Source organism: Gymnoscopelus microlampas, assembly GCF_963454915.1.
Source record: "Gymnoscopelus microlampas genome assembly, chromosome: 3".
Taxonomy (NCBI): domain Eukaryota; kingdom Metazoa; phylum Chordata; class Actinopteri; order Myctophiformes; family Myctophidae; genus Gymnoscopelus; species Gymnoscopelus microlampas.
In genome coordinates, this window is record NC_139940.1 from 19,627,063 (window position 1) to 19,654,930 (window position 27,868).

The 27,868-nt window shown below is 41.1% G+C and overlaps 1 protein-coding gene across 1 annotated transcript; it reads right to left on the bottom strand.

The window, feature by feature from the left end:
- Positions 1 to 709: 709 nt before the first annotated feature.
- On the bottom strand, positions 710 to 15,749 carry gnl2 (G protein nucleolar 2). Its single transcript, XM_084053285.1, has 16 exons — positions 15,582 to 15,749; positions 14,553 to 14,637; positions 12,771 to 12,865; positions 11,529 to 11,668; positions 8,452 to 8,636; positions 7,792 to 7,858; positions 7,505 to 7,663; positions 6,035 to 6,148; positions 4,670 to 4,798; positions 3,608 to 3,712; positions 3,314 to 3,472; positions 2,894 to 3,001; positions 2,221 to 2,753; positions 1,733 to 1,818; positions 1,400 to 1,479; positions 710 to 1,222 (listed from the first exon to the last, which is right to left on the bottom strand). The coding sequence occupies exons 1-16, from the start codon at positions 15,643 to 15,645 to the stop codon at positions 1,079 to 1,081; spliced, it is 2,253 nt and encodes a 750-aa protein (XP_083909411.1). The 5' UTR covers positions 15,646 to 15,749; the 3' UTR covers positions 710 to 1,078.
- Between the last annotated feature and the right edge of the window lie 12,119 nt (positions 15,750 to 27,868).

Genomic DNA, 27,868 nt, shown 5'->3' on the forward strand with positions numbered 1-27,868 from the left:
CAGACCATGCCAGCATGTTAGTCTCAATCTCATGAAGAGAGACCTCAGACTTGTGTGTGCACGTGACACTCCGCATGAAATGGAGAGAAAAGAGACCCATATACACACACAAAATATTCAGTAGAGATGTCCTGATCAAATCACCAAAAACACATTGGTGTACTTAGCGAGTGTCTGCACTCCAAACTGTGTCAAAGACTTTGGACAGCTTGGACTGAGTGCGAATGTGCACAGACATCAAGGTTTTGGGGTATATTGTCATGTTAATGAATACTTTTGTGTTAATCTAATGGGAATTTGTGCTGGCGTGTATGCATGTCAGTGATTGGCTAGTACACCCCAAAAGTCAGAGGGACAGGCAACTGACTGGCTAGTTACGGTCCATTGCCTTACGGGATGCATAATGCATATTCCATAGCCTGGAGAGACAAATGCTCTGCCATTTTTTATTCACAAAAATGACAGTTATCATTCACAGATTTGAGAAATGCTGAGGAATTGAGGTCCTCACGTTGCACAAGAAATATGAAGCTGATCAGCCTAGTATGAAAGATTAGCTGCAGACAGTCTCTTTCTCACACACTGCATGAATCTTCTGGTGGAGATTAATAAAGTCTGTGGAATTATTGTGTACTAACAAGTCTGAATCATGTTCTCATTTGTAAAAACGAAAAAAAAACGAAAACCTTTTTAACCAAAAACAATATGATACATTAGTTAACAAATTTTATTTCTTTAACTGTATGACATACGGTTATAATATTTTCTCTCAAACTTCAAGAACATTAAATTTGATATTGATGGATGACATTTCATCCATTCACATTGTAGTGAAATGTCCATATAGATGGAAGCGAACAACTATGTCCAGATGTAGATAGCAGCCATCGCAGGCAGCTCCCTGGGGGATACCTAAAGGTTAAGATAAGGCATCATGTGCACACTGCACAGGTGATTAAAACCATACCGGTGCTCACATAGCTTTACCCCTATACCATCACTTTCTATCAGGCATTCCCAACCAAAAGCTTTTGAACAAGCTTTTTATTAATGTCCCGCAAAGCACTTTGGTTCCAGTCTAGCGCTTTGTTCTCTTGGCTTTCCTGCCTTCTGTGGCAGACGCTGGGGTCTTTTTGTTCTTGTTCTTGTTTTTGACATTGTGCGTTTCGTAATAGCGTGATCCAACTTTCTTCACCTTCGCAGCACGCTCCTTTGCTCTCCGCTGCAGTACAGAAAGAGACGTATAAAGAGAGAGAATGGGAAAGAAGAAATAAGACAAATGAGTGAGATCTGGTACTGAGGAAGACCAGGGCTTTTCTCCTTCATTCCTGTTGAAGTAACTAGAGGTGTTGACCCAGATAGATTTGCCAGTTTGACGTCAGGCAGGAACGCTGCATACCTGCTTGGACGTCAGTCTGGAAGACTGGGTGGGCTCCTCGTCTTCCTCGGCTTTCCTCTTCTTGTTCTGCTGGTTTGAAGCTGAATTCAAACAAAGATAAATGTGAGTGATTGCTTACATCAGGTTGGTGCTTCATTTGAATCCCAATGGCAATGTCTGACTGAAAACATATTCGCTAGCTTGCAAACGTATCAAAGTAAGTGTGATCAATTGGAAAAGAGCTTTATCATGTCAGTAGGAATAGCTTGGCCGTTAATAATCAAATCTTGCCCAGGCCACGTGTGACTACGTATACAATGAGTTCTTACTTGTAGTCATTTTGATATTGATTACCTTTCATTTCTGCTTGCTTAGCCACTGCTGCTTCCTGTTTTCTCTTCATATCTGTGAATGCTTTGTCAGAGAGTGCCTTGGGAATCCTGTCCAGACAGAAAGCAAAGTGTCACACATTAGCCAATTACTACACAGTAATTAGCTTTCATATCCAAACAATTAACCCCCTCTTGAGGTTGGCATCTGCTGAAATCATAGCATGATTAAATTGGCCATAGAATGACTCCCAACTCTGGATGACATTAGCCAGCAGATGAGTTCAAGTTCAGAAAGAGACATGGAGTGCAGAACGCAGTAAGATGCACACGCTGTGGAAAACATCATTGATCAGCCATGAAATCGGTGGCTGCCAATGCTCGAGGCTTAGTGAATGGCTAGCATGGATCACCTCAAAATGCAAGGCATCTCTTTGCTTGACAGCCTCATGCTGGGCTTTTCCGAATGAAAATGATGAAGGGCAAAACACAAATCAAACAAAGAACACAGACCGGATTGCAGAGAAGCGCTTGGACTTGGCCCGGTCGAGGAACTGCTTGTACTTTGCGATCTTCACATCTAGTTCACGGATCACCTCGCGTGAACTCTTGCCATCGGTTTTCTTGCTGGCCTGAGCGGTTGTTGTCTCGGAGGCCTCCATCTCGCCATTGGCTGGCTCCACATCTGCCTTCACTGTCTCTCCAGCCTCCTGACCTTCACAGTTGTCCTCCTCCTCCTCCTCCTCATCATCATCATCCTCCTCCTCGCCCCCCTCAGAGCCGGAGTAGTCAGAGAACTCCAGGTCAGGCATCTCCACAGGAACCAGGTCCTCCTCGATGAACTCGGGCGCAACGTTGATCTTGCCGAAGTTCTGTCGGACGCCGGCCAAGATCTTCTGGACCTGTTCCTTCTGTCTCAGCTGGTTCTGCTGCTGTGTCTCCTCTTCTGCGGATATGGCAGGATCCTTAGCCAGCTCCTCCTGCTGTTCTTCCTGCACGCCATCAGTTACCACTGATGGATCTTCAACTGCTGGTCGCTCCGTGCCCTGAAAACACCAATCGGAAAAAACACAAGGGTTTACAATGTTTAACTGTGGCCAGGGTGTGGTGTGCAATAACTCTCTGAACAAATTAAATTGATGTTGTGGCATCAAAAATAAACCCAATTTGTGCCATGACCTCTCACCTCTTGATCCCCCTCGGGTCCTGGGGGTTTCACAAAGAAGGGGATACGTCCTCTCTGCCAATCATTCAGCACCATTTTGGAGACTGTGGAAATGTCTGGCTCGCCGCCCTGCAAGACACCAGGAATTGATTGCTCCAGTACAAGACTTTAAACTTGTGGTTAGGATCGAGTGGTTCACACTGAACTGAAGTTTACTTCTTCAATCAAAAGGCTTCAAAATACAACGGGGAATGTAAGCATAAGAAGAAAAATAAATCACAGCTTTGAAGGGTTGGCCCTAATCATGAATAGAAAAAAAAAAACAATTTCATGTTTTTATTTTCAAGATATTTTTCAAATATATAGATTGCATTCTAAAAAAATATGTATGAAGGGCAGTAGGGGAGACCAATGACCACCATGTAGCAGGTGGAGCCTGACCTTGAGAAGTTTCCCGGTGCGTTGGGCGAGCTTCTCAAGGAAGTCCTCAGTTGAGATCCAGCTGGGGATGCGGTAGGTCTTCTGGATGTACTCTGGTTTGGCCCGCTCCAAAACCGCTTCAATGTGCTCCTCCGGAGCCTTAATCTTCTCAACTTGAACCTTAAAACCATAACATTCTTATGTATTTAGCTTGGCATACAATGTTCTCTTAACTACCAGGCTTTCTTAGAAACGCATCAAGCTTTACACTCGAATACTCAACAGACCCTGGTCTATTTTGGAACAAGTACTTACCACTCCTTTCAGAACAATGTCAGATTCGCTGTCTTCAGAGGGGTAGACGACACCAGGGCAGTCGATGAGGAAGATGCGTCTCATCAACGTGATGTACTGCCACACCTAAAAGGTAAAAAGATTATCTTATCTGTAGAGCTAAATCATTTCAGCTTGGCACGTAGTGTTTGGCACGTCACACAAAACTAAGCCTGTTTAGCTTTTAATGATATGAAGAGATAAGGCAAAAATGATGACCAGGTCGGTATGAATCTAAAACAATGTTATCTTTTGGGGAGGGCAGAGAGGGAAAATAAACACTCCAAACAGAGGACGGCTTTGAATCTGATTCAGACCAGTAATCACAGTATCTCTCCCTCCGCCTTCTCTTTCCTCATCCTGAAACTTTGTTACTCACCTCCATGTTTGGTTTACAGGGTGGAAGCGTGTGACAAGCCTTTTCACCATCAAGCATACACACATCCATTTAGAACAAAAGGAGAAACGAGGGCCAAAGTAGCGTGGCGGAGTGAAGAGCCTTGTTTGGCCCTGGCTAGACAACGAAAGCCGTTCTCTGGCGAGACGCAAGAGACAAGGTGGGCGATAAACGTGTGCTGGCCATGTGCCCATCCGATATGTCAGAGGTGCATAAGGGGGAAAAAAGAATCCCTTCCCTTGCTGTCCAAGTTCACAACTTTGGCAAGGACAGACAAGTCAGATATTATCACCCCCCCCCCACCCTGCTTTGGACATTGGGCTTTCCAGACCACTGTTTAATTCCAAACAGGATAAATAGCTCCAGAGAGAGGAAATTAAGGATGAGGATGATTGTTGTTCTTTCTCTTTGGGCCCTGCCTGCAGTCAGGCTTTCTATCTGTCGCACAGTTAAGGATGTGACTCAGCTACTTGTGCTGTACAGCAGCAATGAGCGTTTACTCAGTCTTTAGAATTTAGTGCACACGTTCAGTTTACTCTAAAAGGAATCCAACCCCTGTGAGCGCTGACAGCTAAAATAAACTGTTAAAAACAAATTACATTTATTATGACGCCTCCCAGTCCATCAATATGAACTGATGTTCATACCTTGGTATAGCCGGCGATGGGTGCCACGTTGCAGACCTTCTTGGAGCGCAACGTGTTGATGACTGAGCTCTTTCCCACGTTGGGGTAGCCAATGAAACCCACACTGATCTGTTTCTTGTCTGAGTGGAGCTGAAAGGGGGCAGAAAACAATGTCAAGAGTCTGCCGTTTCCTGAAGCAACATACCCGGTCTGTCTTCAATTCAGGGAGATAATTTAGATGGTTCTCTGTCTGTTGCCATTAGTCATAAAGCAAGTCAATGCGTCATCCCTTAGAACTACCAAAAAATAAATATACACACACATACCAGAAGGATGATTATCTATAAATGAAAGCCACTTTTGTGTCAAAGAGAGAAAAATGGCTACTGGAGGCAACTACAGCACAAGGAAGATCAGAACCCTGTCAAAACGAGAGGTATAAATATCTTTCATCCATCCTGTTTGTCCCAAAAGGTAATCTTAAGAAGGCTGTTTTGGAACAGGTTTCTTTGTCTTGTTATCTCGTTGACATTTATGTGAATGGGGGCCAAGGACGTGAACATTTATGAGGAAAGAGAAACAATAGCATGGGTATGTCCACCCTACACATTTTCGTTGACCTCTCACTTCTTTTAAACTGACAGTTTCACACATAATATGCTCTGTTCCAAATGGCAGCATGGTCATCACCTGGTCTTGCGTGAGATGGCCAAAGAAACTGAATGTGCAAGCTAAATATAGTTTAGACAGTATCATCATTCAAACATGTCAGAATGAGGACAAAAAAATATAACAAAATGTATTATTTAAGTATTTAAAGATGTTACACAAACCTAACTAACTCTATTTTGTTATATCAAGATGTGTGTTATGGCAGCAAAACAGTGATAAAAAAGATTTAATAATTAATGATTAAATATCATGATGCAAGGAAAACATTCCAATTAAAAATATTATGTCATACTATTAGGAAGTGCAGCAGTCAATATTGCCATTTTAACTACTGGTATTATGTGCGTTACACTGCTACACGGCATGTATTTGTCCATGTTTTCTTTTTCTAAATCACAGGTTGCACGTCTGCTTTCGTGAGAAAATCCATAAACCTTGTTCATGAATAGTGTGTGAAAATCACAACGCGTTCAACAAATCGCAAGGGACATCAGTGAAGTGCTATCTTCTACTGAGCCGCCAGTTCACAACCCAATAAGACAAAAAAGCAGCTCTAAGGCACATGTTTGGATCCCACACAGGATGAGCAGACGGGGCAGCGTGTGAGTACAAAGCCGAAACCTGTGCTAGTGCAGCCATGTTTTGGTTCGGCTTATGGTCTAGACCCCAGAACAAATCGGAGGAATTTTGAGTCCAGGTCATGCCTCTTCTTACCTTGCCAAACTGCCTCAGGAGCTGGATGAGAGAGCCCTTGCCAAAGGAGTTGGTGAGGCTGGCATGGAAAGCAAGAGTGGGATATTCACGGGACAGGATGGCTACCCAGCGTTTCTGGTTCAAAGATAAACAGAGAGTGAGAAGTCAGAGGATAACTTAGACCAGAGGTGCACAAACTGTGGGTCAGGACCCAAATCACCACTGGGTCATGGGAAATGTGTATAGCAACATTATAATGGCAATGCAAATAATAAATAAATAAAACATAAACAAAAATTAAACTACAAATATTAATTTGCCGTAAGAAGTTTTTGTTCAAAACATGTTGCTTGTTTGTCCAGAGTGAACTGAGAAAAACCCCAAAGCAGTATCACTTTGGCTTTTTTTAAGTGCACAAATGGATTATCCCTTTCTTTAGCTTTTAGTTATGAAAAACCTGGTGGTTATCAGCAGACAGTCAAACAATTGTCAATTAATTAGCACAAAAATACTATACTGCATCGCGACAAGCATGGAGGATCAATATTTCTGTGTCATCATTGAAAAGGTTTCTGCATCCCTGACTTGAGATAAAATAGGTGCGGGTCCTGGTTGCATGTCTAAGTACTAAATTATGCAAGTTGTTTAACTCCTAACTGCTCGACATGAGCAGGATGGTGCCTTGCATGGTTTCTTCTGCCACCAGTTTGTGAATGTGTGTGAGACTTCGTGAATGTTATGAACATTGTAAAAAGTGCTTTGAAGAAAGGCGCGATACTAAATGCACTTTTTACCAAAGATTGTGAGAGGGGCCGATTTTACAAAAAAAATCATGGATGAAACATCCTATCAACCCCAAGATTATGAGTGCACTTTCCCTTCTGACAATAGGGGCACGATTAAATGCAAAAAGGTTAACTGTATGTCATAGATACGGTATTTTGTTCCCTACACATTCCTCGGGGCCCAACGGCTGCAACCAACATCTTGCACCAGGGCAACCAATCACACTTTGCAATTTCTCAAAACTGTCTTGTTTGTAGTACTTTCATAGACTGGCTGATCAGCTGGCTGTCCTACTTTGGCTGACTACTATAACTACTTTATTATTTTTGGAGGCTGTCATCTACATTCCCTAATTTGTATTCCCAGTCTAGCTCTGTACAAACAGATTTGACACAAGGCGTTAACGATCGGTATCCTTTACCATAGCCTTTCCCCACTTTGCACTGTACCTTTTCATCCACGCACAAAAAACATCATCAGCATCACTTGCACCACACAGACACTGGAGGGAGGTCCTGGCATAGATTTGCACTCCACTAAGCACCACACTTTCTACTTACAATTTATTTTACAACTTCCATGCACCTTTTGACTATATTCAACTACTATACTCGAGAATTAACAATTAAGGGAACTAAATTGAACCATTTCACTACTGTGACATTTGATGAAATACACTTAGTGGTGCAGTCCCAAGTCTCTTACCGTGACCCAGGTGGGGATAAGGTCGCACTTGTTGAGAACAAAGATGAGATGCTTCCAGGGTTTCTCCTTCTTCATATAGCCTTCTATGCTCTTGGAGCGAGTGCCCATGGGGTCGCGGGCATCCAGTACTTGGATGACCACGTCTGAAGAGTCAATCACCTGAAATAATTAAAACAAAAGGGGGGAAAAACAGAGCTGGATTAAATCCTGAATGCCCCATCAGTGAACAATCGCTAATACACAAGCGTTGAGAGTGCGGTTAGAGGAAGATGAATGGAGTGCAATACCTTGTAAAGCTCACCCCAGATCCTTTTGGACTGACCCTTCTTGAAGATCTCCTCACGTACTTCAGTCCTGTTATGGCAAAATGGGAAAATTATGTTTGGCCATGAGCTTAACATGTTGATCCAAAAAAAACAATGAAGTGATTTGAAATTGACATTTCCAGATAACTTTGTTAAGCTGGTTACAGTTTCCCGTGCATATTGGCTACTGCATGGCCACAGAACTCTAGTAGTCTTACTGCTACAAACTTGATGAACTATCTATCAATTATGAAATTATAGCAAGTGACTCACTCTTCAGTCATCCCAATTAGGGTTGTCATGATCATGACATTTTAGTTGATGATTAATTGTCGTACAAATAACTGATTATTGTGAATGTGAAGATTGGAACCAAAATTACATTTGTTTGCCTTTTAGGCTTTGTAAACTAAAATTGCACTGGGCAGATACGACAAATAACTTGTCGTCATACTTTCAAAACATTTCAAATACAGCCAAAATAGCAGATCATTCATTTATACAGATGAATGGAAATGATTCTGTTGTGTCTGTCGTTTGTTGGTTCTTGTCATTGTTCTTGGTGTGCAACAGCTTAATTTATTGATACTCAATTTGTCAGTATCAATAAAGCCTATACTGTAGCATGTTTGTTCTGTTTACCTGACTCCGTCATCCTCTGTGACCAGGTCTCTGTCCTTGTCAGTGTTGTAGCTGTCGGCTGAGGCATTGGCATGTTCAAGCAGGTCCTTCATGTCCCCCACCATCAGGTTAGGTCTTTTCCTCTGAGCTTTGGGCCCAAATGTGGTCCCAAAGCCCTCAGTGTCAAGAATGTGTACCTTGGAGTTCTGCAATGAATGGACAAATGGTACAAATCAGCCTTTTAGATCGAAAGAACTAAGGAATGATTTAACCTAGCCTGATAGCCTGATAATAAAAACTTGATCATGGCAAGATTCTTTGCCATATCATCCAGCACTGATTTGAGTATTATATAACATGAATAAGTACAGAAGAGAGGCTCTTTGTCAGAAGTTATATTTTTGTAGGCATATGGCTTCTTTGATCAATCTGAATGCTTGATTTTAAAATGCTTATCATGTCTAAAGACATTTCCCCAAATGCAGTCAGAGCCAGGCAAACTATCTATCTAAGATTAACGGCTAGGATGGAAGCGTTTACTTTGAATATAGGCCTGCCTGATGCCTGAACTCTGGCTGACTGCTGGGTGAACTCAATATGACTTGCATGACGGAATGCATATGCACATAGAGCTCTGTATTATGGCTATAGTATCCTGTGAACTGTTTAATGACTGTTCTAATATTTACTGTCTGTTACTGATCAATTTTGTATTGTCAATTGTGCTGGATATGATGAGAATTTGGGACCGTTTCAGAACAGACGCAGGTAAACAAACAACAAACAAACTTTTGATACCAAACGTTTGTATGAAATTAGCTGTTGGGGAAGAAAAACGACCGGACACTTCTCAGTAACAAATAAGAGCCCCCCTAGACGCTCGGGTGGCGCAGGGGTTAAGTAGGCTGCCCATCACCATGCAGTCTAATCGTTTGAATCCAATGTGTTGTATCTATCTTGGCTGAGCATCTATACGAACCCAATAGGGCTAGGCCCTTGTTCAGGGGAGGGAAGGTAGGCAGAGCAATGATTGTCACTGCACATACTGCACGTGGCAAGCAGTGGGAGGAATGAATTGGCATAACGACTCAATTGGGATAAAAAATAATTGGCAACTCTAAAAACAAAAAAGCCCCTGCATGTTACATTGTATATTTATTTTAAAATGTTTGTTAGATGTATAGAGACTTATCATTTGCTGTGACTCATCTTAACTTCCAATATGGAAAGAAATAGAGGGGGGGAAAAAATCATTAAAAGGATTTTGTCAACTCATTTTTAAAACGTCCTCTCACACATTGTCCAGTGGAGCTTACTGCTCATTAAATAGTGTTGTTGCTGCTGTGCTGCTATTTCATGTGGCCTGACTCTCACTGGGTTGTTGTGTGGCGTAGCAAAATGCTGTTCTAATTCCCCCCAAATGAAGCAAAATGCAGCTGAATCACAGCCTTTTATGATACGATTGAATATCACCATGAATTGACATTTTAATTTGATTAATTGTGCAGCTCTATTAAACACACAAAATGTTTTGGCTCTGAGCATATTGAGGGAAAACTGAAAAGATTTTTGATGCTTTCAAGTTGACGGCATTCTTCCAGGGGTTCCACCAATACAGTAACTAAACAAACACACACGGCAAACAGAACCCCTCAAATATGCAAAGAATCAGCCAATAAAACGGACCTGCCTGAGCCAATTCTGATTAGGAGTTCCAATTACCTTTAAACACAGGATGAAGCCATACTTCTATTGCAACATTGCCAAGGAAAAAAAAAACAAAGTTTACAGATCTTGTCAGAAACAATGATGTTTAAGACTTGAACGCGTTGCCTTGAACGTGTGCCAAGATGCTCTCCAGGGCTCCCCGTTTCTTTGAAACCATGTGTCCGTGTCCCCTTTCCTAACCACTGACTCAGGTTTTGTTCCTCAACCTCCTCTTGGAACAAGTACATTCCGCTGCTTGACATATAGCCCAAACAATGAGTCACAGTACGACTTCAAGAGAATTATGCATTTTAATGACTTAATATTCTTTATCAAAAACGATCAGATATAACAATTGACCAGAAGAGGAGAAAATAGTCCCTAAAATGTTTTGATTTGCAGCCTGAGTAGCCTTCAGCTCTGAGCAAAAACACAGCTGCAAGTACCCATAAAAATGTCAAGAAAAGAACACCATTGGAGCAATGCTCAGAAAATGAATGTAATCGATTTCAACAATTAACGACCAGTTTGGTGTGCTTACTTGTTACCTGGGTAGTTATAAACAAGGTGAGGGGAGACGGGGGAAGATGGACGGACGGACGGACAGCGGGGGGGTTGGGAGGAAGAGCCCAACATATTTGGAGCAGCATTGAGCAATGAGCTCTTTGAAAAGGTTTTGAACGCATATGGAACCATTTATACATAAAAAAAAGCACACTGAAATGGAGTCAACAACATGTTGGGAGAGAATGAGAAGAACTGGACAGAAGTGTTGTTTGGAATCCATTTATGTTATGGGGATGGAAAGGGTTCAAAGCTAGAAGGGTGAGAGATAGTAAGTACCTGTATAGTCAGATTCACAGCAGGATCAGAATCACAACGAGACAAATAAGGCCTAAGAGATGGGCTCTGTGTCTCTCTCTTTAGACCGAAGCTTCCCTTCTGCTCCCTGTGGATCTCACCTCATAAAACCCCAAGCAACAGGCTACTGTGGAGAACCCTGCCATGCTTCTCATCTATAACACCAGATATTAGCCAAGCAAAGAGGCAAAAGCTGTGTTATGAGTCTACAATATCCTCATAAAATCCACACAAAAAGCCTTGAATAACCCATCACTAGAAACCAAAGGTAGAGAGCCAGAAAGAGCCAGACAGACAAAAGTTGATGACAGAAACGGAGGAATCAGTCTGCCTTTGACCAGATAAACCCTATATACTTTGTTGTATGACAAATAGCGAAATAAAAGCTGATCAATACACAAGTTCATAATGCATCACATCGTGAATTCAACATTTTGGAAATGGCCTATAATGACATGCCAACAAGAGGGACACAGGTTGTAAGTGCTGTGGTTAATACAAAAAAGGTTTAAATTCTGTTTGGTACTCACATGAGCCTTCACACGGTCATGTAGCAGGGACATGGGGAGTTTGCTCTGTTTCATCACAACCCGATATGGATCTTTCTGCACTGCACCCATCTCTTCCTGGAACTTCTGCAGGGATGACTGCTTGATCACCCGGGTGTTTGCTGAAGAAAGGGGGGATTCAAGTGAAAAGTGAAAGCTAGTTATGTTCGGGCATCGAGAGTCAGACAGTCAGAAGCACAGTCAATCAAGTATAAAAGCTGTGATTATGAACACAAGAAACTAACACATGTTAATTAAACACAGTGATATATGACAGCATGTGGCTAAGGAGGTACAGCGGCCGTCAGGGAATTGGAAGGTCCCCGGTTCGATCCTACCTCCAGGTTTAGTGTCAAAGTGTTCTTGAGTAAGACACTAATTCCCAACCACCAGCTATGTGCAAATGTACTTCACAAATACAAACAACTAAAGGGGACACAATTATCATCCAGCCACCCTAATAGAGGAAGGCTACTTCATTTATCCGTGTGCCCTACTACTAGCACACCGGTCGTGACTCTACACAACGCAGAAATATATACTGCATGCCATGGGAAATCTAATATTTACCTTACAGTTTGTATGAAACTATGGGTGCGTTCGGAAATACAGCACTGAGCGCACTGGCCAATACAAACTAATAGACGAGTGTGCTCCGGTGCGCAATTTCCGAACGCGCCCTCAATTATTGCGCAATACCGATTGCTCAATACTTAATGTATTGTGTTGTCTAACCTCAATAATCATAATGGCATCAGGCACAAACAAATCCCTCAGCCCATATACAAATGACATCATGGATCTCGATTTATGCCCATAAAAGGGACAAGGACTGACAGATACAGAGATCTCCATACATGGCCATATCAGTCGGATCGGCGGTGAAACGTAGGTGTGAGGGCCGCGTAGCAGCCCGAACCCCAGACGTTCGGGCCCAAACCTCTAGTTATGATTATTATTAAACTCTGCCAGATAACACTCACCGTTTCTAGAGAAACCTGGTGCTGAATGCTCAAAAATACCACGGATAAAGAAATTTCACAGACAGGTAATGATTCTTATTTATTACAGCACAGACATTTCGGGATAAAACCCTTCTTTGGCGTGCATTTTTTAAAGAAGGGCCAAAGAAGGTTTTATCCGGCAACATCAGTGGGGCAATAAATAAGAATCATTATTTACCTGCGTGCTGTCCGTTAAATTTTTTATCTTAAGTGTACTCACCAAACCATTTGATGTTTGGCTCAACTCTGGCCTGTGTCCCTGGAGCCACAGTCGACTGGAACTGTAAAGGCCTGATGACTTTTCCTCTGTTGTTGCTGTTGAGTGGATCATAATAGCAGCATGCTGTTATTAGAGGAAAACCTTACAACTCACATTACATGAGCAGTGACGTTGCTGGGTTTTCAATGTAGTGAGTCAGTGGTCATTTGAATGAGTCCCAGGGAAATTTTATGAGTTCTAACAAAATGTGTAGTTTTTGAGAAATTGCAGTGTTAAACCCGTGTTTGATATGGCTATAAAGTATCTGAATCATTTTGGGGGAAAAGGTTTTCCCAAAATTCTCTCCTTATTTTTTTCATTAGTACAAAAATAAATACATTCATAAATAAATAATAATGACGTTTTTTTTGTTAAGTCTAGGTAAAATAGCATGTGTCCACTGGACAGAAACTGTAGTAACCTACAGTTTTAATATTGATTTTAAAGATCAGTAGAATAAGGTTAGGTATGATGTCTACTTTGTGCATTTCTGTGCCTACAGTACACATCTCCTACAGTACATTGTATTCACTACTCCTTGGAAAGTCGTAAACTCAGAATACATAATTGACAAAGATGCCTGTAGCCCCCCTCGCTGCCTGTAGAGAGACAACACTCTGGAGAGAAGCATCGCGGGAATGTCCCGCATTATAAGTGCTGAATTTAACATAGCAGGATAAAGTAGCATGCGTCCCGTGGACGCATGGTTTGTTTGATGCATCCTTTCTTAAAAATGTATGTCAGACACGCAGGACGCAGGGCTATGAGAGCATCACTGCATGAGCTCCGAAACTTGTAACCTGCCGTTTTGGGTATGTCAAGGAAAAATCTTTATTAAAATGTTTTCATTTAATTTAGTTAAAAGATTGAATCTAACGCAGTGCATCAAGCTTTTTCAAGCGAAGGGAAGGAGTTGCAAAAATAGCCGATATACAAGCTCACAACTTGTTACAGCTTGTAGATGGCCTAATTTTGCGATTCATTGAACAATGAAGTGTGTAGGGCTTAAGTGGTTAATACCATTCTAAAGCCTATTTTATCATTTAAAAAATGCATGGGGTTCCTGAATTCCTAAAACGTTCACTGTAGGACATATCAGAGCTTTCACTGGTCAACATCTATAAGTACACTATACCTGTGCATAATAATAATTCATAGCATGACTGTTTGTGCAATTAGTTTGGAACATGTAATAGAACAATGCCAGTAAACTATTTGGATAAGAAGGTATATGGCATGAACTTACTTATATAACAATGGAAATTAGTATTTTCCCAAATAATTTACAATTACAGTTCAATGGCACCTCAACAGAATACAATCACACCAGGTAGAGAAACCACCTCATATTAAACTAGGGGTGCAACAGTTAATGTAATTAATCAATTTAATTCGGTTATAAGAAAATACAAAAATACTGGAAACAGAAGATAGAAGCGATGCATTGTTGTGAGCTTGTGCGTTACACAATTACACAAAGTATTAAATATGGCGGTTAATCAGACTAATCAATTTAGTCGACTCGATTATAAAAAATAAATTGGATCATTATTGAATTGTTTTTATGGATTTTCAACAACAACAATACATACATAAAATAAAATTGAAATTCATTAATGTTGATATAGCAAAAAAATTCAAAACAAATATTAAATTGTTGGAAGTAATTGATAGAATAATCACTAAGACAATATTCGATATTTGCAGCTGACGTCCACATACCAGCTGTGACAGTGTACTTACCATCTCTGTTTCTGTCTGTACATATTCAGACGCTTGATGGTCGAGCGGTCCCTCAAGTTACTCGCTCCATGCCCCTTGACTCGATCTGTGAGTGACATTGCATAATGTGTAAACGATGTCATAAAAATACACATTAATAGAAGTCATCATGAGGGGCATGTGTAGACATAAAACACACATAACTAGGAGGTTGTCACCCTACTCTTCCATTGAGTAAATTAGACCCTGTGTTGTGGCTCTGCCATAGACCTTGGATCTGTTATGCGGGTTTGAATCCCAGGTAGGACATAAAACGTATGTATTGCACCTATAGTTTTTAACGTAAAACAAGATTCTACTGTGTAGGAGGTAAGGAGTATATGGTATGAGTAGCACTCCCTCAAGGTCTGACTGCTGCTGAAGTTGTTTTAGCCAAACGGGTCAAATCCAAGCCGTAGTGTGACTTATGTCATCGGTTCTCAAAGTGGGGTTTGGGGACCCCCAGGGATCCTTTGGGGGGTCCCCAGCAAAATTAGTTAAGAAAGCGTCACAATCATTTGACCCCTTTATCCATATTTTATACTTTGATATTCAAAAATAGCAGATCTACAAGATCAGTGCAGCACCATGAGCTTGTAGATCTGCTATTTTTTGAAAAATCGTGAAAATGGGTGCAAATATTTGAATACATAATTTTTAAAGCGAACATTTGTAACTCTAATCTTTGCTTCTGGGGGTCCCTGGAGCAAAATATTTTGAGATGGGGGTCCGTGGCTAAATACATATCATTTAGGGGGCCCTTGACATAAAAAAAAAAAGTTTGAGAACCACTGACTTATGTTAGTCTACATTGCGGTATTGATACTTTTACTCAAGAAAAGAATGGGAGTACTTTTTCCACCACTTGCTTGTGTGTTGGTTGCTTTAGTTTACATGAACTACATCCATGGTGAAAACACAGGGTAACAATAATGACATTCTCAGAAGAGCTAGCGACAGTTAGCATTAGCTGTAAACAAACCATATGGTAACACCGTGTTCGTCTCTTACCGGGGTTGGAGCTGGACGTGGAGGGATTTATGGAGCTTCTCCCCTTGAACTGTGGCTTCACCATGGTTGCTGGTCAGCGGACGGAGATTTCAAAATGTCCAAAATGTATGAGTTTAAGATGTTCAACAGTGAAGAGACCCGTACACGTGTTGTTGTAATGGGGAGCTCCAGAACCCGGAAGAACGTCATCAGAGGAGCGACGGAGAAGGCGACCAATCAGATGACTCGTGGAGGCTGGGGAGGAGGCTGCCAGTTCTCCCGTGTTACCATGGTTACACATGATGGATGTTATTCATTTGACCCAGTCAGATGCATGCAACATTTACTTATTCTGCATAACCTTAACCCCCCCCCCCCCCCCACACACACACACACACACACACACACACACACACACACACACACACACACACACACACACACACACACACGTACACACACACACACACACACACACACACACACACACACACACACACACACACACACACACACACACACACACACACACACACACACACACACACACACACACACACACACACACACACACACTGTTTACTGTACATATATTTCTTTCTTATTACTACTCGTATATATATGATTATTGTATTATTGTTTGTCTTTAAAAGTCTTGAATACACAGGACCTTAATGGAAACAAGCCCTGAAGGCTTATCTGGGTTATCCTTTTAGCATTCTTTTGTATAAATCTGTGCCACCGTGCCTTTTTTTTTTTAGCAAACTGTTAATAAAGTATTCAATCAATCAAAAAAACGATACTGTCGGGCAGAAACCTAGTAGCTCCGTATTTCCATCATGCAGGATGACCAATTTCACAATTTTTCACACTATTACATTTTTTTTGTAGATCTACAAGCTCAGAATGTGTTGCAATGTGACACGTTCAAATAGACAAAGTGTAAATTAGGGCTTAATGGTTAGTTTAGTAATAATAATCTAAATAGGCAACGTCACGTTTTCATGTAGGCCTACTGGAGAAAATGTACTTAAATAGGCTACTTGAGTAAATGTACTTAGTAACTTTCTACCACTGCCCTATATAACATTTTTACGGGTCAGTAATTTGCCCCATTTTGGTCTTCTATATTTGCCAAGTCATCCTATAAAACACTTTGTTTAATTCTTCTACAATTAGAAGAGATGCTGTCGCATACCGTAGTTCAGAGGTTCTCAAAGTCTTGTCCGGGGAGTTGTCCCCAGGAGTCCTTGAGGGGGTTCCAGGGGGTTCCTTGGTTAATTTAGCATCAAAATAAGTAAAAAAAAACTTGAACCAATTTTGTATTTTGGCTATTCAAAAATAGCCAATCTACAAGCTACGATCTGTTGGAATAAATCTGATTTTTTTAAACATAAATCTTCTCTTTTGTTGGCCCCGCAGCCAAATACATATCAATTTGGGGTCCTTGACATGAAAATGTTTGATAACTGCCGTAGTCAAGGCTCTAAGAAAGAGCTACTACATGTTGTGGACTGTCCTAACAACCTCTCATTATGTAATTCTGACTGAATAAAGCCTTCAGATACCTCACCCCCCTTATTTCATTTATAATTCGTCTCTATATTTTGTTACTTTATGTATTTTTCTCTTTTCTTTTTGTGTGTCGTCAATGTTAATATTCAAATGAATATTTACTGTCATTGTCAATGTTGTTATTGTTTTTATTGCCATGTTGATTGTGTCTTTTTATACTTCCGCTGAACAATGTGCCTGGATTCTTTTGTTCAGTTTAAATTAAAAAAATACAGCTGAAATATAACACTGGAAATTAAAACATGTGGTGAATGTAAGCCATTTGTTAAAAACAGTTTTTTTAAAATGCAGTAGAATGTAGAAAGTATTATATATTTTAAAGAAACCAATCAGTGCTACACTTGTCTTTTCCAGAAGAGGGAGCAACAAAGTTATACCCAGTGAAACAATATAGGCTACTGTGTCTATACTATAATATTATTTAAATGATTGTTAGACCAATAACCTACTTAATTTAGGCATATGTGATTATAAAAGTGTAAAGGAAAATGATTGTTCATGAGATGAGGTTTGAGGACATAATACCCTCATTAAACCTGCATATTGTTGCTGTTGGGCAGAAACCTTATATCTCCATATTTCAACTTTTTGTGTAAATTAATGCCCTTTACGTCATCATACAAGAGTACGTTGCACAAAATGAATGAAATGCGATGCGTTCTGTGCTTGCAGGCTTTTTCACTATTTTATATGATTTACAAGTCTATCAGTGCATTGAGAAAACTTGAGTTGTTAACTTTAGTATGTACAGGGGCAGGGACTGGCACATTTTACCAATAGTTGTGATGATGATGATGATGATGATGACGATGATGATGATGATGAGGATGATGATGATGATGATGATGATGGCTACCCAGAACAGTCTGTTATGTTACACAAATATGGCACAATGCCAAGGAAGGCAAGCTCCCATTCGCACAGACTCCTGTCTAGAGAGGAGCGTGCCAATATGCAGTTTACACAGCAAGGAAAAAAGTTCTGACCAAGGAATGTTCTCTGTTCATTTTCACAGAGATGAAATTGGTATAGACAGCATCAGCAATCCGTTGCAAATAAATTAAATGTTTTCAGATCAGAAAGCAGAAGCATTTCCCCCCTCTCAAAATGGATTTAAATCCAAGGAGGAAACGTGTGGGTGTCAAAAAGGGAGAGATTTAGGTTGAATCTAAAGTATTTCCAGTTTTCAGTGCTTTCATTGCATTTCTACTCTGTCTTAAAATTACTGTACACAGACTGTCCTGAAGGAAAAAAAAGAGTTGCCCCAAAAACAAACTATAAATACCTCTAAAACTAAACTAAAATAGAGACTTTAAGTTTCACTGCGAAAGTGAGGCTCTTTGAACTTTATTAAACAAAAGTGTATGTGCATGAATATTCAAAGCCTAATCATTTTTTTTGCATGATTCTCATACATCATGAGAAGGGCAAATTACTAAAGCTTGCCCATAGGTTGGCTCTAATATATCCTTGTGGTAGCCCAATTATGTATTTACTGTCAGCACAGGTTGTACTTTACTGTGCATCAACAACCCTGCCAGACTATAGCGGGCGTTGTGAGTGAGGTCACTGCATGCTAAATGCAGACACAGTAAGCGGTAGGCTAGACCAAACTAAATTAAAGCATTACAATAAATAACATATTTAGAGAGCCACCTCCTATTGAAATACAGGATTCTGCTATGCATTAGATTTTTATAGAACTATTTATAAGGATATGGTTGCAGACAGGGAACTCCAACCCCGTACTATTTGGCTTGCCATTCAGGTGCTGGAGATAGTAAATACACAACAGATGACTTAACCATAACATTTCATCGAAGTATAAATTTATACTTCATCGAAGTATACATTTTCCCATGTTGTTCCTCCCCCTCCCCTCACATAGTGTCAGTGACTGACATCCCAGGATGTGGAAGTTGGGTTGACGCAAACAGCATTTATTCAGCGCTGTCTGTCTGGGAAACCTGTGTTTAATAAAGGTGCCGCCAAACCTTGCTCAGATTGATATCGGAGCCCATATGCATTTTACAGACTTCATGTGTCAAATAAGAGCTTTGTTCCATGCTGTTCCAGTTACCGAAAGTAAAAAAGGTGCATGATGTATGGCGCAAAATGAGAACAAAGCACTTTACAAAGGACAATGGATCACTTAAATCCTCAGTTTACAAACTGACGACAATATTACAGACTGCATCCTCAGTAGAGATAAAGAATGAGGAGGATTCAACAAAAGAAAAACACAAAAAACCCATGAAAAACATATGGAAACAAATGAATATAACCACTTTAAAGGGGTGTAAGTTATTAAATGTTTGTGTTGTTAAAATTAGTCTTCATTACTATGTTGTTCAGTAACAGGGGTCTCTCTGTCTCTCCAGCTCTTTAGTAAACAGAAAATAACAATTTCATTGAATCAGGAGAGAGAACTCATACTGGTAGGATAAACAAGTGAAATTGGAATTGATTAAAAAAATTGGTAGACAAAATTGAAATTACAACACTCCTGATTGGATGAAATTCGGGAACGATCTAAAATTTATTTTCTGTTTATTAAAGAGCTGGAGAGACGGGGACACCCAAGTTATTGAACAGACTCTCAATTTGAAATGATCAGAATATCGAGCTTACATTTTTAAACTAAAAAATCTAAAACAATCTCTTTAAATTACAATTTTGCTATTTTTTATGTTTTAATGTATTTTTTTTGCTTTTTGTAATGCTTTTTAAAGCCTTAGCTCACAAATATACTAACAATAATGAGACAAGTCAAACAACTTGTGCTGCGCCACACTTGGCAAAGGAAGACAGAAATAGCCACATTATGCCTAATTTATGGTCTGTGTGCCGAAAATGGCTGATCTACAAGCTCACAACATGTCACAGATGCAACGCATTGTGAGCTTGTAGGTCGGCTATTTTCGGGTTTGAAGATCGGCTATAAATCGAGTTTGAAGAGCACACTGGAGTGCTCTTGGTGAGTTGTTTGTACCCTCTGTGTGTGGGTGATAGAAAGCAGAGGCAAGTGGAGCAGTTTCCGATGCTTCTGATGGCAGCCAGGTCAAGAGCAGGTTAATGATGTTCTCATTCAAACAAGACACCAGATATTCATCACAGGAGCACATAGTGTGGCCTCAGTTCCTGCGTTGTGAGAGCAAAACAAAGCCTGTGAAAAACGGTACGATAATGGAATTGGATTGTGGCATGAAAAGCACAAGTGGACGTCAAAGTGGAAAGGAGGGTGATTTAAAGAACACCTTCTGAGAGGGAAAAGATTGAAAATACCCTGAAGGCTACAGCAGTAACAAATTAACACTGGCTGTACAAACCACAGCACCCAAAAGTACAATGCTTCATCATAAAAAATACAATTAGGCTATTACTTCCTCACTGTTGCTCAGCTAGGCCCTAATACACCATGGCAGGAATTAAAAACATCTGCTTTTGGTTGAAAACATTTGAGCTTCCCTCAACTTCTAGACAAATACCAGCTGCAGATGATCCTGAGAGCTAAAGGTACTCACTTTTAAAAACCCATAACATGCAAAGAAAACGGGGGTAGGAGTGACTTATTGTTGCTACATAGTGTAGCAGCAATCTTGAAGCGTCTCATAATTGTACATATATGTGTGTGTGTGTGTGTGTGTGTGTGTGTGTGTGTGTGTGTGTGTGTGTGTGTGTGTGTGTGTGTGTGTGTGTGTGTGTGTGTGCTCATGCATGCGCGTGTGTGTGTGCGTGGGTGTGTGCGTGCATGCATGTGCGCGCGCGTGTGTGTGTAGGTTTTGTGGATAATATTTCAGCCTGCTTCATTTACTGAGTCTCTGCTTTGAGTCAAAATTGGAGCGGCGTGTAGATGAGGGAGCACAGCCTTCGACCGCTGGCCTGACTAAACACTAGGAGACAAATTGCCCCGGGCCTGAGAATCTCTCCATGTGATGGCCTTACTTGTGGAGAGGGTTTGCACTGCAGAATAGCCTGCACTTTTGCAGAGAGTGATTCACTCAGGCTTAACTTGAGTGCCACTGAAGTGCTGAGAGAGTCACTGCTGCCTCATGAGCCACTCTGTAAAGATTAAACAGGTTTGTCACGTTCACACTGGTCCCCAGTGCTACTGCAAAGACGCGATGCTGCAGAGATGCAGTTGAATCAGAGAACCCTAACGACTTGAACCCTAGCGTCCATCTTCTGGGGCTAACATTCAGCAAAAATAGCAGATCTGCAAGTTCAAACGGGTCACAGCGCAATGTGTTGTGAGCTATGTTTGGCGAATATAGATTGGTATAGAGGGACAAAATGAGGGGGCCTATTACCCCTGGTGGCTCATTGAAGAGTAACGAAAGTGTAAAAAAAACATAACGCATAGTAGCTATGAAATACAAATAAATTATTTCACTGATCTAAACTCCAGTATGATCAAGCAAAATGTATTCCTTGGCGCGTAATTTTTTTAAATGCATTTCCACATATCATCGAGTCTTATCATGTCGTCACGGTGGTTTTAATATTTAGTCCCCCCGAGTGCACTATCTCTCACTCTCCCCATCTCTCCACACAGGGCTAACAGGCCAAAGCACTACGGCCAGAGGCTTCACTGTCTTCAGATAGCAGCTACACCTCATTTATACACAAACATACTATTGCCAGGTTAGAGAGGGGATTAGACAGGTCTGGAATTTCATGGAGGCAAAAAACAGGGGAATCATGAGAAGCAATCTCCATGAATCACTAAAATAAATTAAAAACCTATGCTGGAAAAAACCCAGCTGGAGATGGAGTGACGGCATGTTGTTTTTCAATGGGATATGTTTTACTAATGTTTTATCCTTTTTGTTTATTTTTTACCCCACCTAAATCTTCCACCTATTTAGTTCTCGGCTTGCCGTGGCCACAATTTTCACACCACATAAATCATAGTATAATCTGTTGGCAGGGGCCCTTGGGAGGCGTTTTCAGGGCCCTCTGTTTTAACGAATGGTGTTTATGAGTGGTAATCTGCGGCATGTAAACTATAATTTTTGTTCAGATAAGCCACAATAAGGTGTATATTTATGTCTTAATGTATTTAGTGGGGCTGAGTATTGTACACTCGCTGAACTTCCATCCAAAGTTTGAATTGCATATGTGTGATCTGTGGCCATGGGAGTAAGTTCTGAGGCCTGACAATGAATCAGTTATAGAGCATACCCCAGCATTGTGGAGAACCACAACATAATACAAAACAACAGCAACACATTTACAGTCTACTTGTTATGAATTTGAAACTAATGAAAAGTGGACATTTGTTTTTCTGTTAGTTTTTCCCCCGAAAACCCATGAATAATCTCTTGCATCGTTGAAATCAAACAGCCACTTCCCTCATAATGGCATGGCACTTTTTGAACATTTTAACTTCTGATGTAAGTGGAAAGGGGAAATTACGCATCGACAGTTCTCCAGCCAACGCTCCAGGTGACAACATGAAGGTGATGATTGAATGTGGTTTATTGTAAAGGGTTTTACAAGTCATTTTCTCCATTTGAGCGATTTTTCCTGTTCGTCCGAGACGGTTTTCCATTTTTGTTTAGTGTTTTGACTGATTAGATTGATATCTGTGAAGAAACATGTGGGAGCTATTAAAGGAAAATAAGCCCAACGAGTGTGAATAAGTACACGTTGATGGAGTCGTGATGGAAAGGTATTAACTGTAAAACACTGTGCATGACAGAACCAACAGAGACAGGCTTGTGTCTCGCAGTATCCATGGTAACGGGGCATCAACGAACAGCCGTCCCACCCTCCCCTATGGAGAGAGAAGAAACAAATGTTGAAACCTGCCGCTCCATGGTGCTGCCGCTTCTTCTCAAGCTCTCTTTCTTCGATATGACTGAAATGAACTCATGTGTTTCTCATGACCTGATATGTTGAACAAAACGCCCCATGGAAGGCAGGTATGCATGCTATCCCGGGGTTTTTAACGTAACAATAAAATAATTACCCTCTGATAAGAAAAATACGCGTGTCAAGGGTTTCTCAGAAACCCAATGCTAATCTGAAGTGAAAAGCAAAAACGATTTCCCTGCCCGCAATCTCTATTTCCCGAACCGTTTGCACCACTGCCAGAGCACTTGCTCCAAGAGGCTGGCAGCTGCAGCTCTGTCTATAGTCGGTCCAAAACAAACACGCTCCTCTCTCACTCCAAAAGTCCTGCGATGAGCTGTCATGGGGTTCAGGCCTTTGCACCACCTCGGTGCATCTGGTCCACAGCACCAGTGTGACCTTGCCAACACAGGGTGTTCACGTAAAACATGGCTCAGACCTCTTCTATACCGTGAGTGTCAGTAACTGGACTGCGGTCAAGTCCATGATGTAAAACCGAAGGGGAGGCTAAAAATAAGCTTTCTACGGTACGCTTAAAGAGAGCTGTGTGCCATGCTGATTCTTGCCAACAATTTTCTCCTCTTGAATTGAAACAGTGTTTTCTGGAAGTGGGCAACCGATACCTCTCTCTTCTCTCTCTCGGCTTGCTTTTCCGTGGTGCACCCAGGCACCTTGTCTCTTGCATTTATCTGGTGCCCTTTCAATTTCGATAGGAACAACAGAGAAGCGGTCTGTGTCAACTCAAGGCTACGGTTGGCACCACTGAGGTCATACTGTGAAAGGGATATGGGGCACTACTGTTCCCCCATATCTATCTGCGACGCAAGTGATTACACAGAGTGATCTGTCCAAATGGTCCTGGTTTGGTGAGGATCAAAGGCATCCTGGAGACCACCTCGAACTTCTCTTGGCTGGGTACCCGGCCTGTGGAGGTCTCAGCGTCTGGGAAAAAAAGTTGCTAAAGCCCTGTGCCTCTCGTTCCTATCGTGATCTTCGTGAGAACACTGGCTCTTTGATTAGGGGAACCTCCTATTTTTCCTGTGTGGTCTTTCTCCAGCTTTCGTAATCAGAATCTAGTATAGAAGATGAGCGATTGAAGACAACGGACTGTAGCTCAAAGAGGAACATTTTAAAACGGGCCGAGAACAACTTTTCCTCAGTGATTCACGACAAGCCTAGACCGGGGCTGCATGGACTGGTTTCTTCAATTGGCTTTTAGTACTTCATTATACTCTTTTGTGCGATGGTGTCGCGTGTCAAAAACAACAGATCACCACAACACATTGTGAGCTTGTAGATCGGCTATTTTCAGTGTGCGACGCCATCGTGTGATGAGGTATAAATCAGGCTTTAGAATTCTCATTGGTATCCTTGAGCCTTTTAATGCTGGATAAATGCGTTAGCCAAGGCCAGCAGCACAGCAGTAAGGACACCAGAGTACAAGCCTCCAAATGGACAACCCCATCCATCAAGCTATAGTGTAAAATCCTGAGTGTTCATTTTAATCTTTAAACATTAATGTTCATGTTAAAGCTCCACTATGAAACGAAGTGCTGACATTTTTACCATTGAGTTAATAGAGCCTACCTGCTTGCTCAGGGGATAAATTGAATCTTGACCATCAGGTCAAAATTGGTGTCAGATCCTGTGTTTAAGTTAGATATGACCTTTGTCACAATCTAAATATCTCAATAGAAGAGCAGGGAGACAAAATACAACCACCCCAATTGTATAAGTTATATCGTATCAACCTACTCTACCCAACAGATTGGACAAAAAGGTTATATAGTGCCGCTTTAAATTAATAACATTAACGCTCATGATTGTGCAGTGTACATAAGCACAAAATCTGTAAAATCCAAGACAAAAGCCCCACATGCCTGCTTTCATGTGGTACCACCAGAGTATTATAAAAGGTGGCACCCCTAATACAATTATGTGTACAGCTCAGGCGATATTCAAGCATGAAATCAATTCAATAGTGTGGCTCTGAAAGCAGAGGGTTTGTAGTGTGTGTCTGTGTCTTTTCTATAGCGCACACAATGACACTAATGACACTTGATCGTGTTAATCACGAAAAGCTGTTCAAAAAATTACAGAACAGAGGGGTCCCTACATTTTTGATAAGAATCCTGGTTTTCTGGTACGCACATCAGACCATGTGTATTAGATGGGGTAACTGTGTTTCTGCTCATTTCACAGTAAATAATGGAGTCAGACAGGGACTTCCTGTCTGACTCCATTATTATTATTTCTCCTTTGCTCTTTAATTTATATATGGATGACCTATCTAAGCAGCTGAGCAGCTGTGATACAGGGTGTCGGGTTGGTAACAAAATAATCAACCACCTGATGTACGCAGATGATTTGGTAATCCTCTGTCCATATAGTGCTGGCCTTCAACAGTTACTGCGGGTCTGCTCTCAATATGGCTCAGACTGTGACATTATTTACAATGCAAAGAAGAGTAACATCATGATTATAAGAAGTAGAGAAGACAGTAAACTGTCATTTCCTGTCTTTCTTCTGTCTGGTACTGCCCTTAAGGTTTGTGATGAGGTCAAGTACTTAGGCCATTATTTGACAAATGACCTATCTGATGATAGGGACATCTACAGACAACGTAGAATGCTACTGTATATGCACAAGCCAACATGCTTGTTCGTAGGTTTAGTATGTGTTCAGCTTCTGTGAAGTCCACACTATTCAAAGCTTTTTGTACACCTATGTATACTGCCCACTTCTGGCGGCGCTACAGAAAGAGCAGTATGCAGAAACTCAATGTAGCTTATAATGATGGCATGAGACTGCTGCTTAAAGTGCCACGATGCAGCAGTGCAAGCCAAATGTTCGTTAGTATTGGTGTACCCACCTGCTCCGCTGTGCTGCGGAACCTCATGTACAAATGTATGTGTAGGCTGTCTGATTCTGCCAACAGCATCATTTTAATCCTGAATAACCCTTTATTTAGCTCAGTCAGGTTTGTTTCTAAACTGTGGAACCATTGGCGTGTAAGCCTGTATATGAATCTGTGATTTTAATGTGGACTATGTCCGCCTCTGTTGTTTGTGTATTGTTTTTTTTTTTATGTGCTATGGACCATGTGTCCTTAATAAAGTTCGATTGATTGATTGATTGACTAAGCTAACATAGAATCCCTAAAATGTATGGTTTGCATTACAGTAAGTCCGTATGCATATGCGAATGACGTCATCAGCTAGACTCCTTCAGAGCCAAGCCGTCCATAAGGAAGAGAATGGTGGTCGAATCCGGCTGAAACCTTGCCCAGATATGGAGTCATACGTCATAGATATCGTCTCTGTCGGGTGAAAACCTCATATGTCCAAAACCGTTTCAAGATCCAAATTCAAAACCATCAAAAGTAGCAGATCTATGAGCTTGAAGCGTGTCGCTTTGCGCCGCATTTTGAGCGTGCAGATCTGCTACTTATGGTTTTGTGTGATGCTGTGGTATGATCAAGTAGGGCATTCATTTACAAAAAAACACAAAAGTTAAAATATGGAGATAAGAGGTTTCTGCCTGACAGCAACGATATGTCATAGTCCATTGCGTCCAGATCCACATGAAGCCATGCCGTTTTTGCACCCAGTCTTTATGAAAGATAAGTGTGTGCATCCATTTCTTTCTTTCTTTCTTTCTCTTTCTTTTTTTTCTCTTTCTTTCTTTCTTTCTTTCTCTCTTTCTTCCGCAAGTGCCACTGAAAAGCTCAAGCAATTACACCAAAGTGTGTAAAAACACTATGAAAGGGTGGTAAAGATGGAAAATCTTTGAAAATCACAGAGGGACATAACAAGAGTGAGTGAAATGTTGGATCATTTAGTGCCTGAATTCCTATCTGTGGGCCAGTAGTGTGGCTTGGCGGACACATTACCCCCTTTTTTACCCTCTGACAAACATACCCAAATGTATACTCCGCACCAGAGAGAAGACATGATACATTTGGTATTGGATCGCAGGGTGGGCCTGTGTCAATGACCGAGTTCATCTCTTTACATAGAAGTCGAATTTTGAAAAAGAAAGAAATGGAATGAAAGAGAGAGACCAAAAATGTTCCCAGAGGTCTAAAAATATGTCTTCACACAAAATAATATTGCATGCAGACAGGCAATATTTTTTACATATGTTGTGGCAGGCAAAGTCTATACATGACCATGAAAAATCCATTTTGTGTGCCTAACAAAGGCCATATAAAACCGCTAAACGAATGATTGCATCTTAAAGTGGTTCACCACTCTATGTGGGATTTGGTGTTGAAGTCAAGTCAAACACAATGGTTTAATATTAGCATCCTTTTACCTGACCTGGAGTTCATCTCAACAAATCATCAAAGCTAATCAGATAGCCTCATGAGATCTCAACATCATAACATCGTATTATTCCTGTTTTGTTGCTATGCATGTTGAACAATGTTCCTGAGACCAGTTTCTCTTCAGCAGAGTCAGATAAAGAGGCTGCAAAGGGTAGGACAAGTTCATAGCAGGGTGGTAAGTTGATCATTCTAGAAATGTCACAGGCATGCATCCAGGAAAAAAGTCAATTAAGTAAAGTTGTTGATGGACCGAGGATTGTTGAGACCTACTGGGTCTGTTTGTTTCTCTTTCCCTCCAGTTTACCCATGAAACCTTGTAGGTGGCTGCCGATAGGCGAGGTATGCACCTCGCTAAACACCAGCGGAAGTAAACACTAAATAACCTCCCAAGTCACCAATGGAAACAGACTTGGTGATGTGTTTTTCCATCAGCCGGGTCTTGATGAACTATGTCCTGCATGGTTACTAGATGGGGGCCCGTTTGAAACCACGTGTCCTTGGCTAGCGACCCAGTGTCACCGTGGTTCAAGTCTTACCTTTAAAGGAG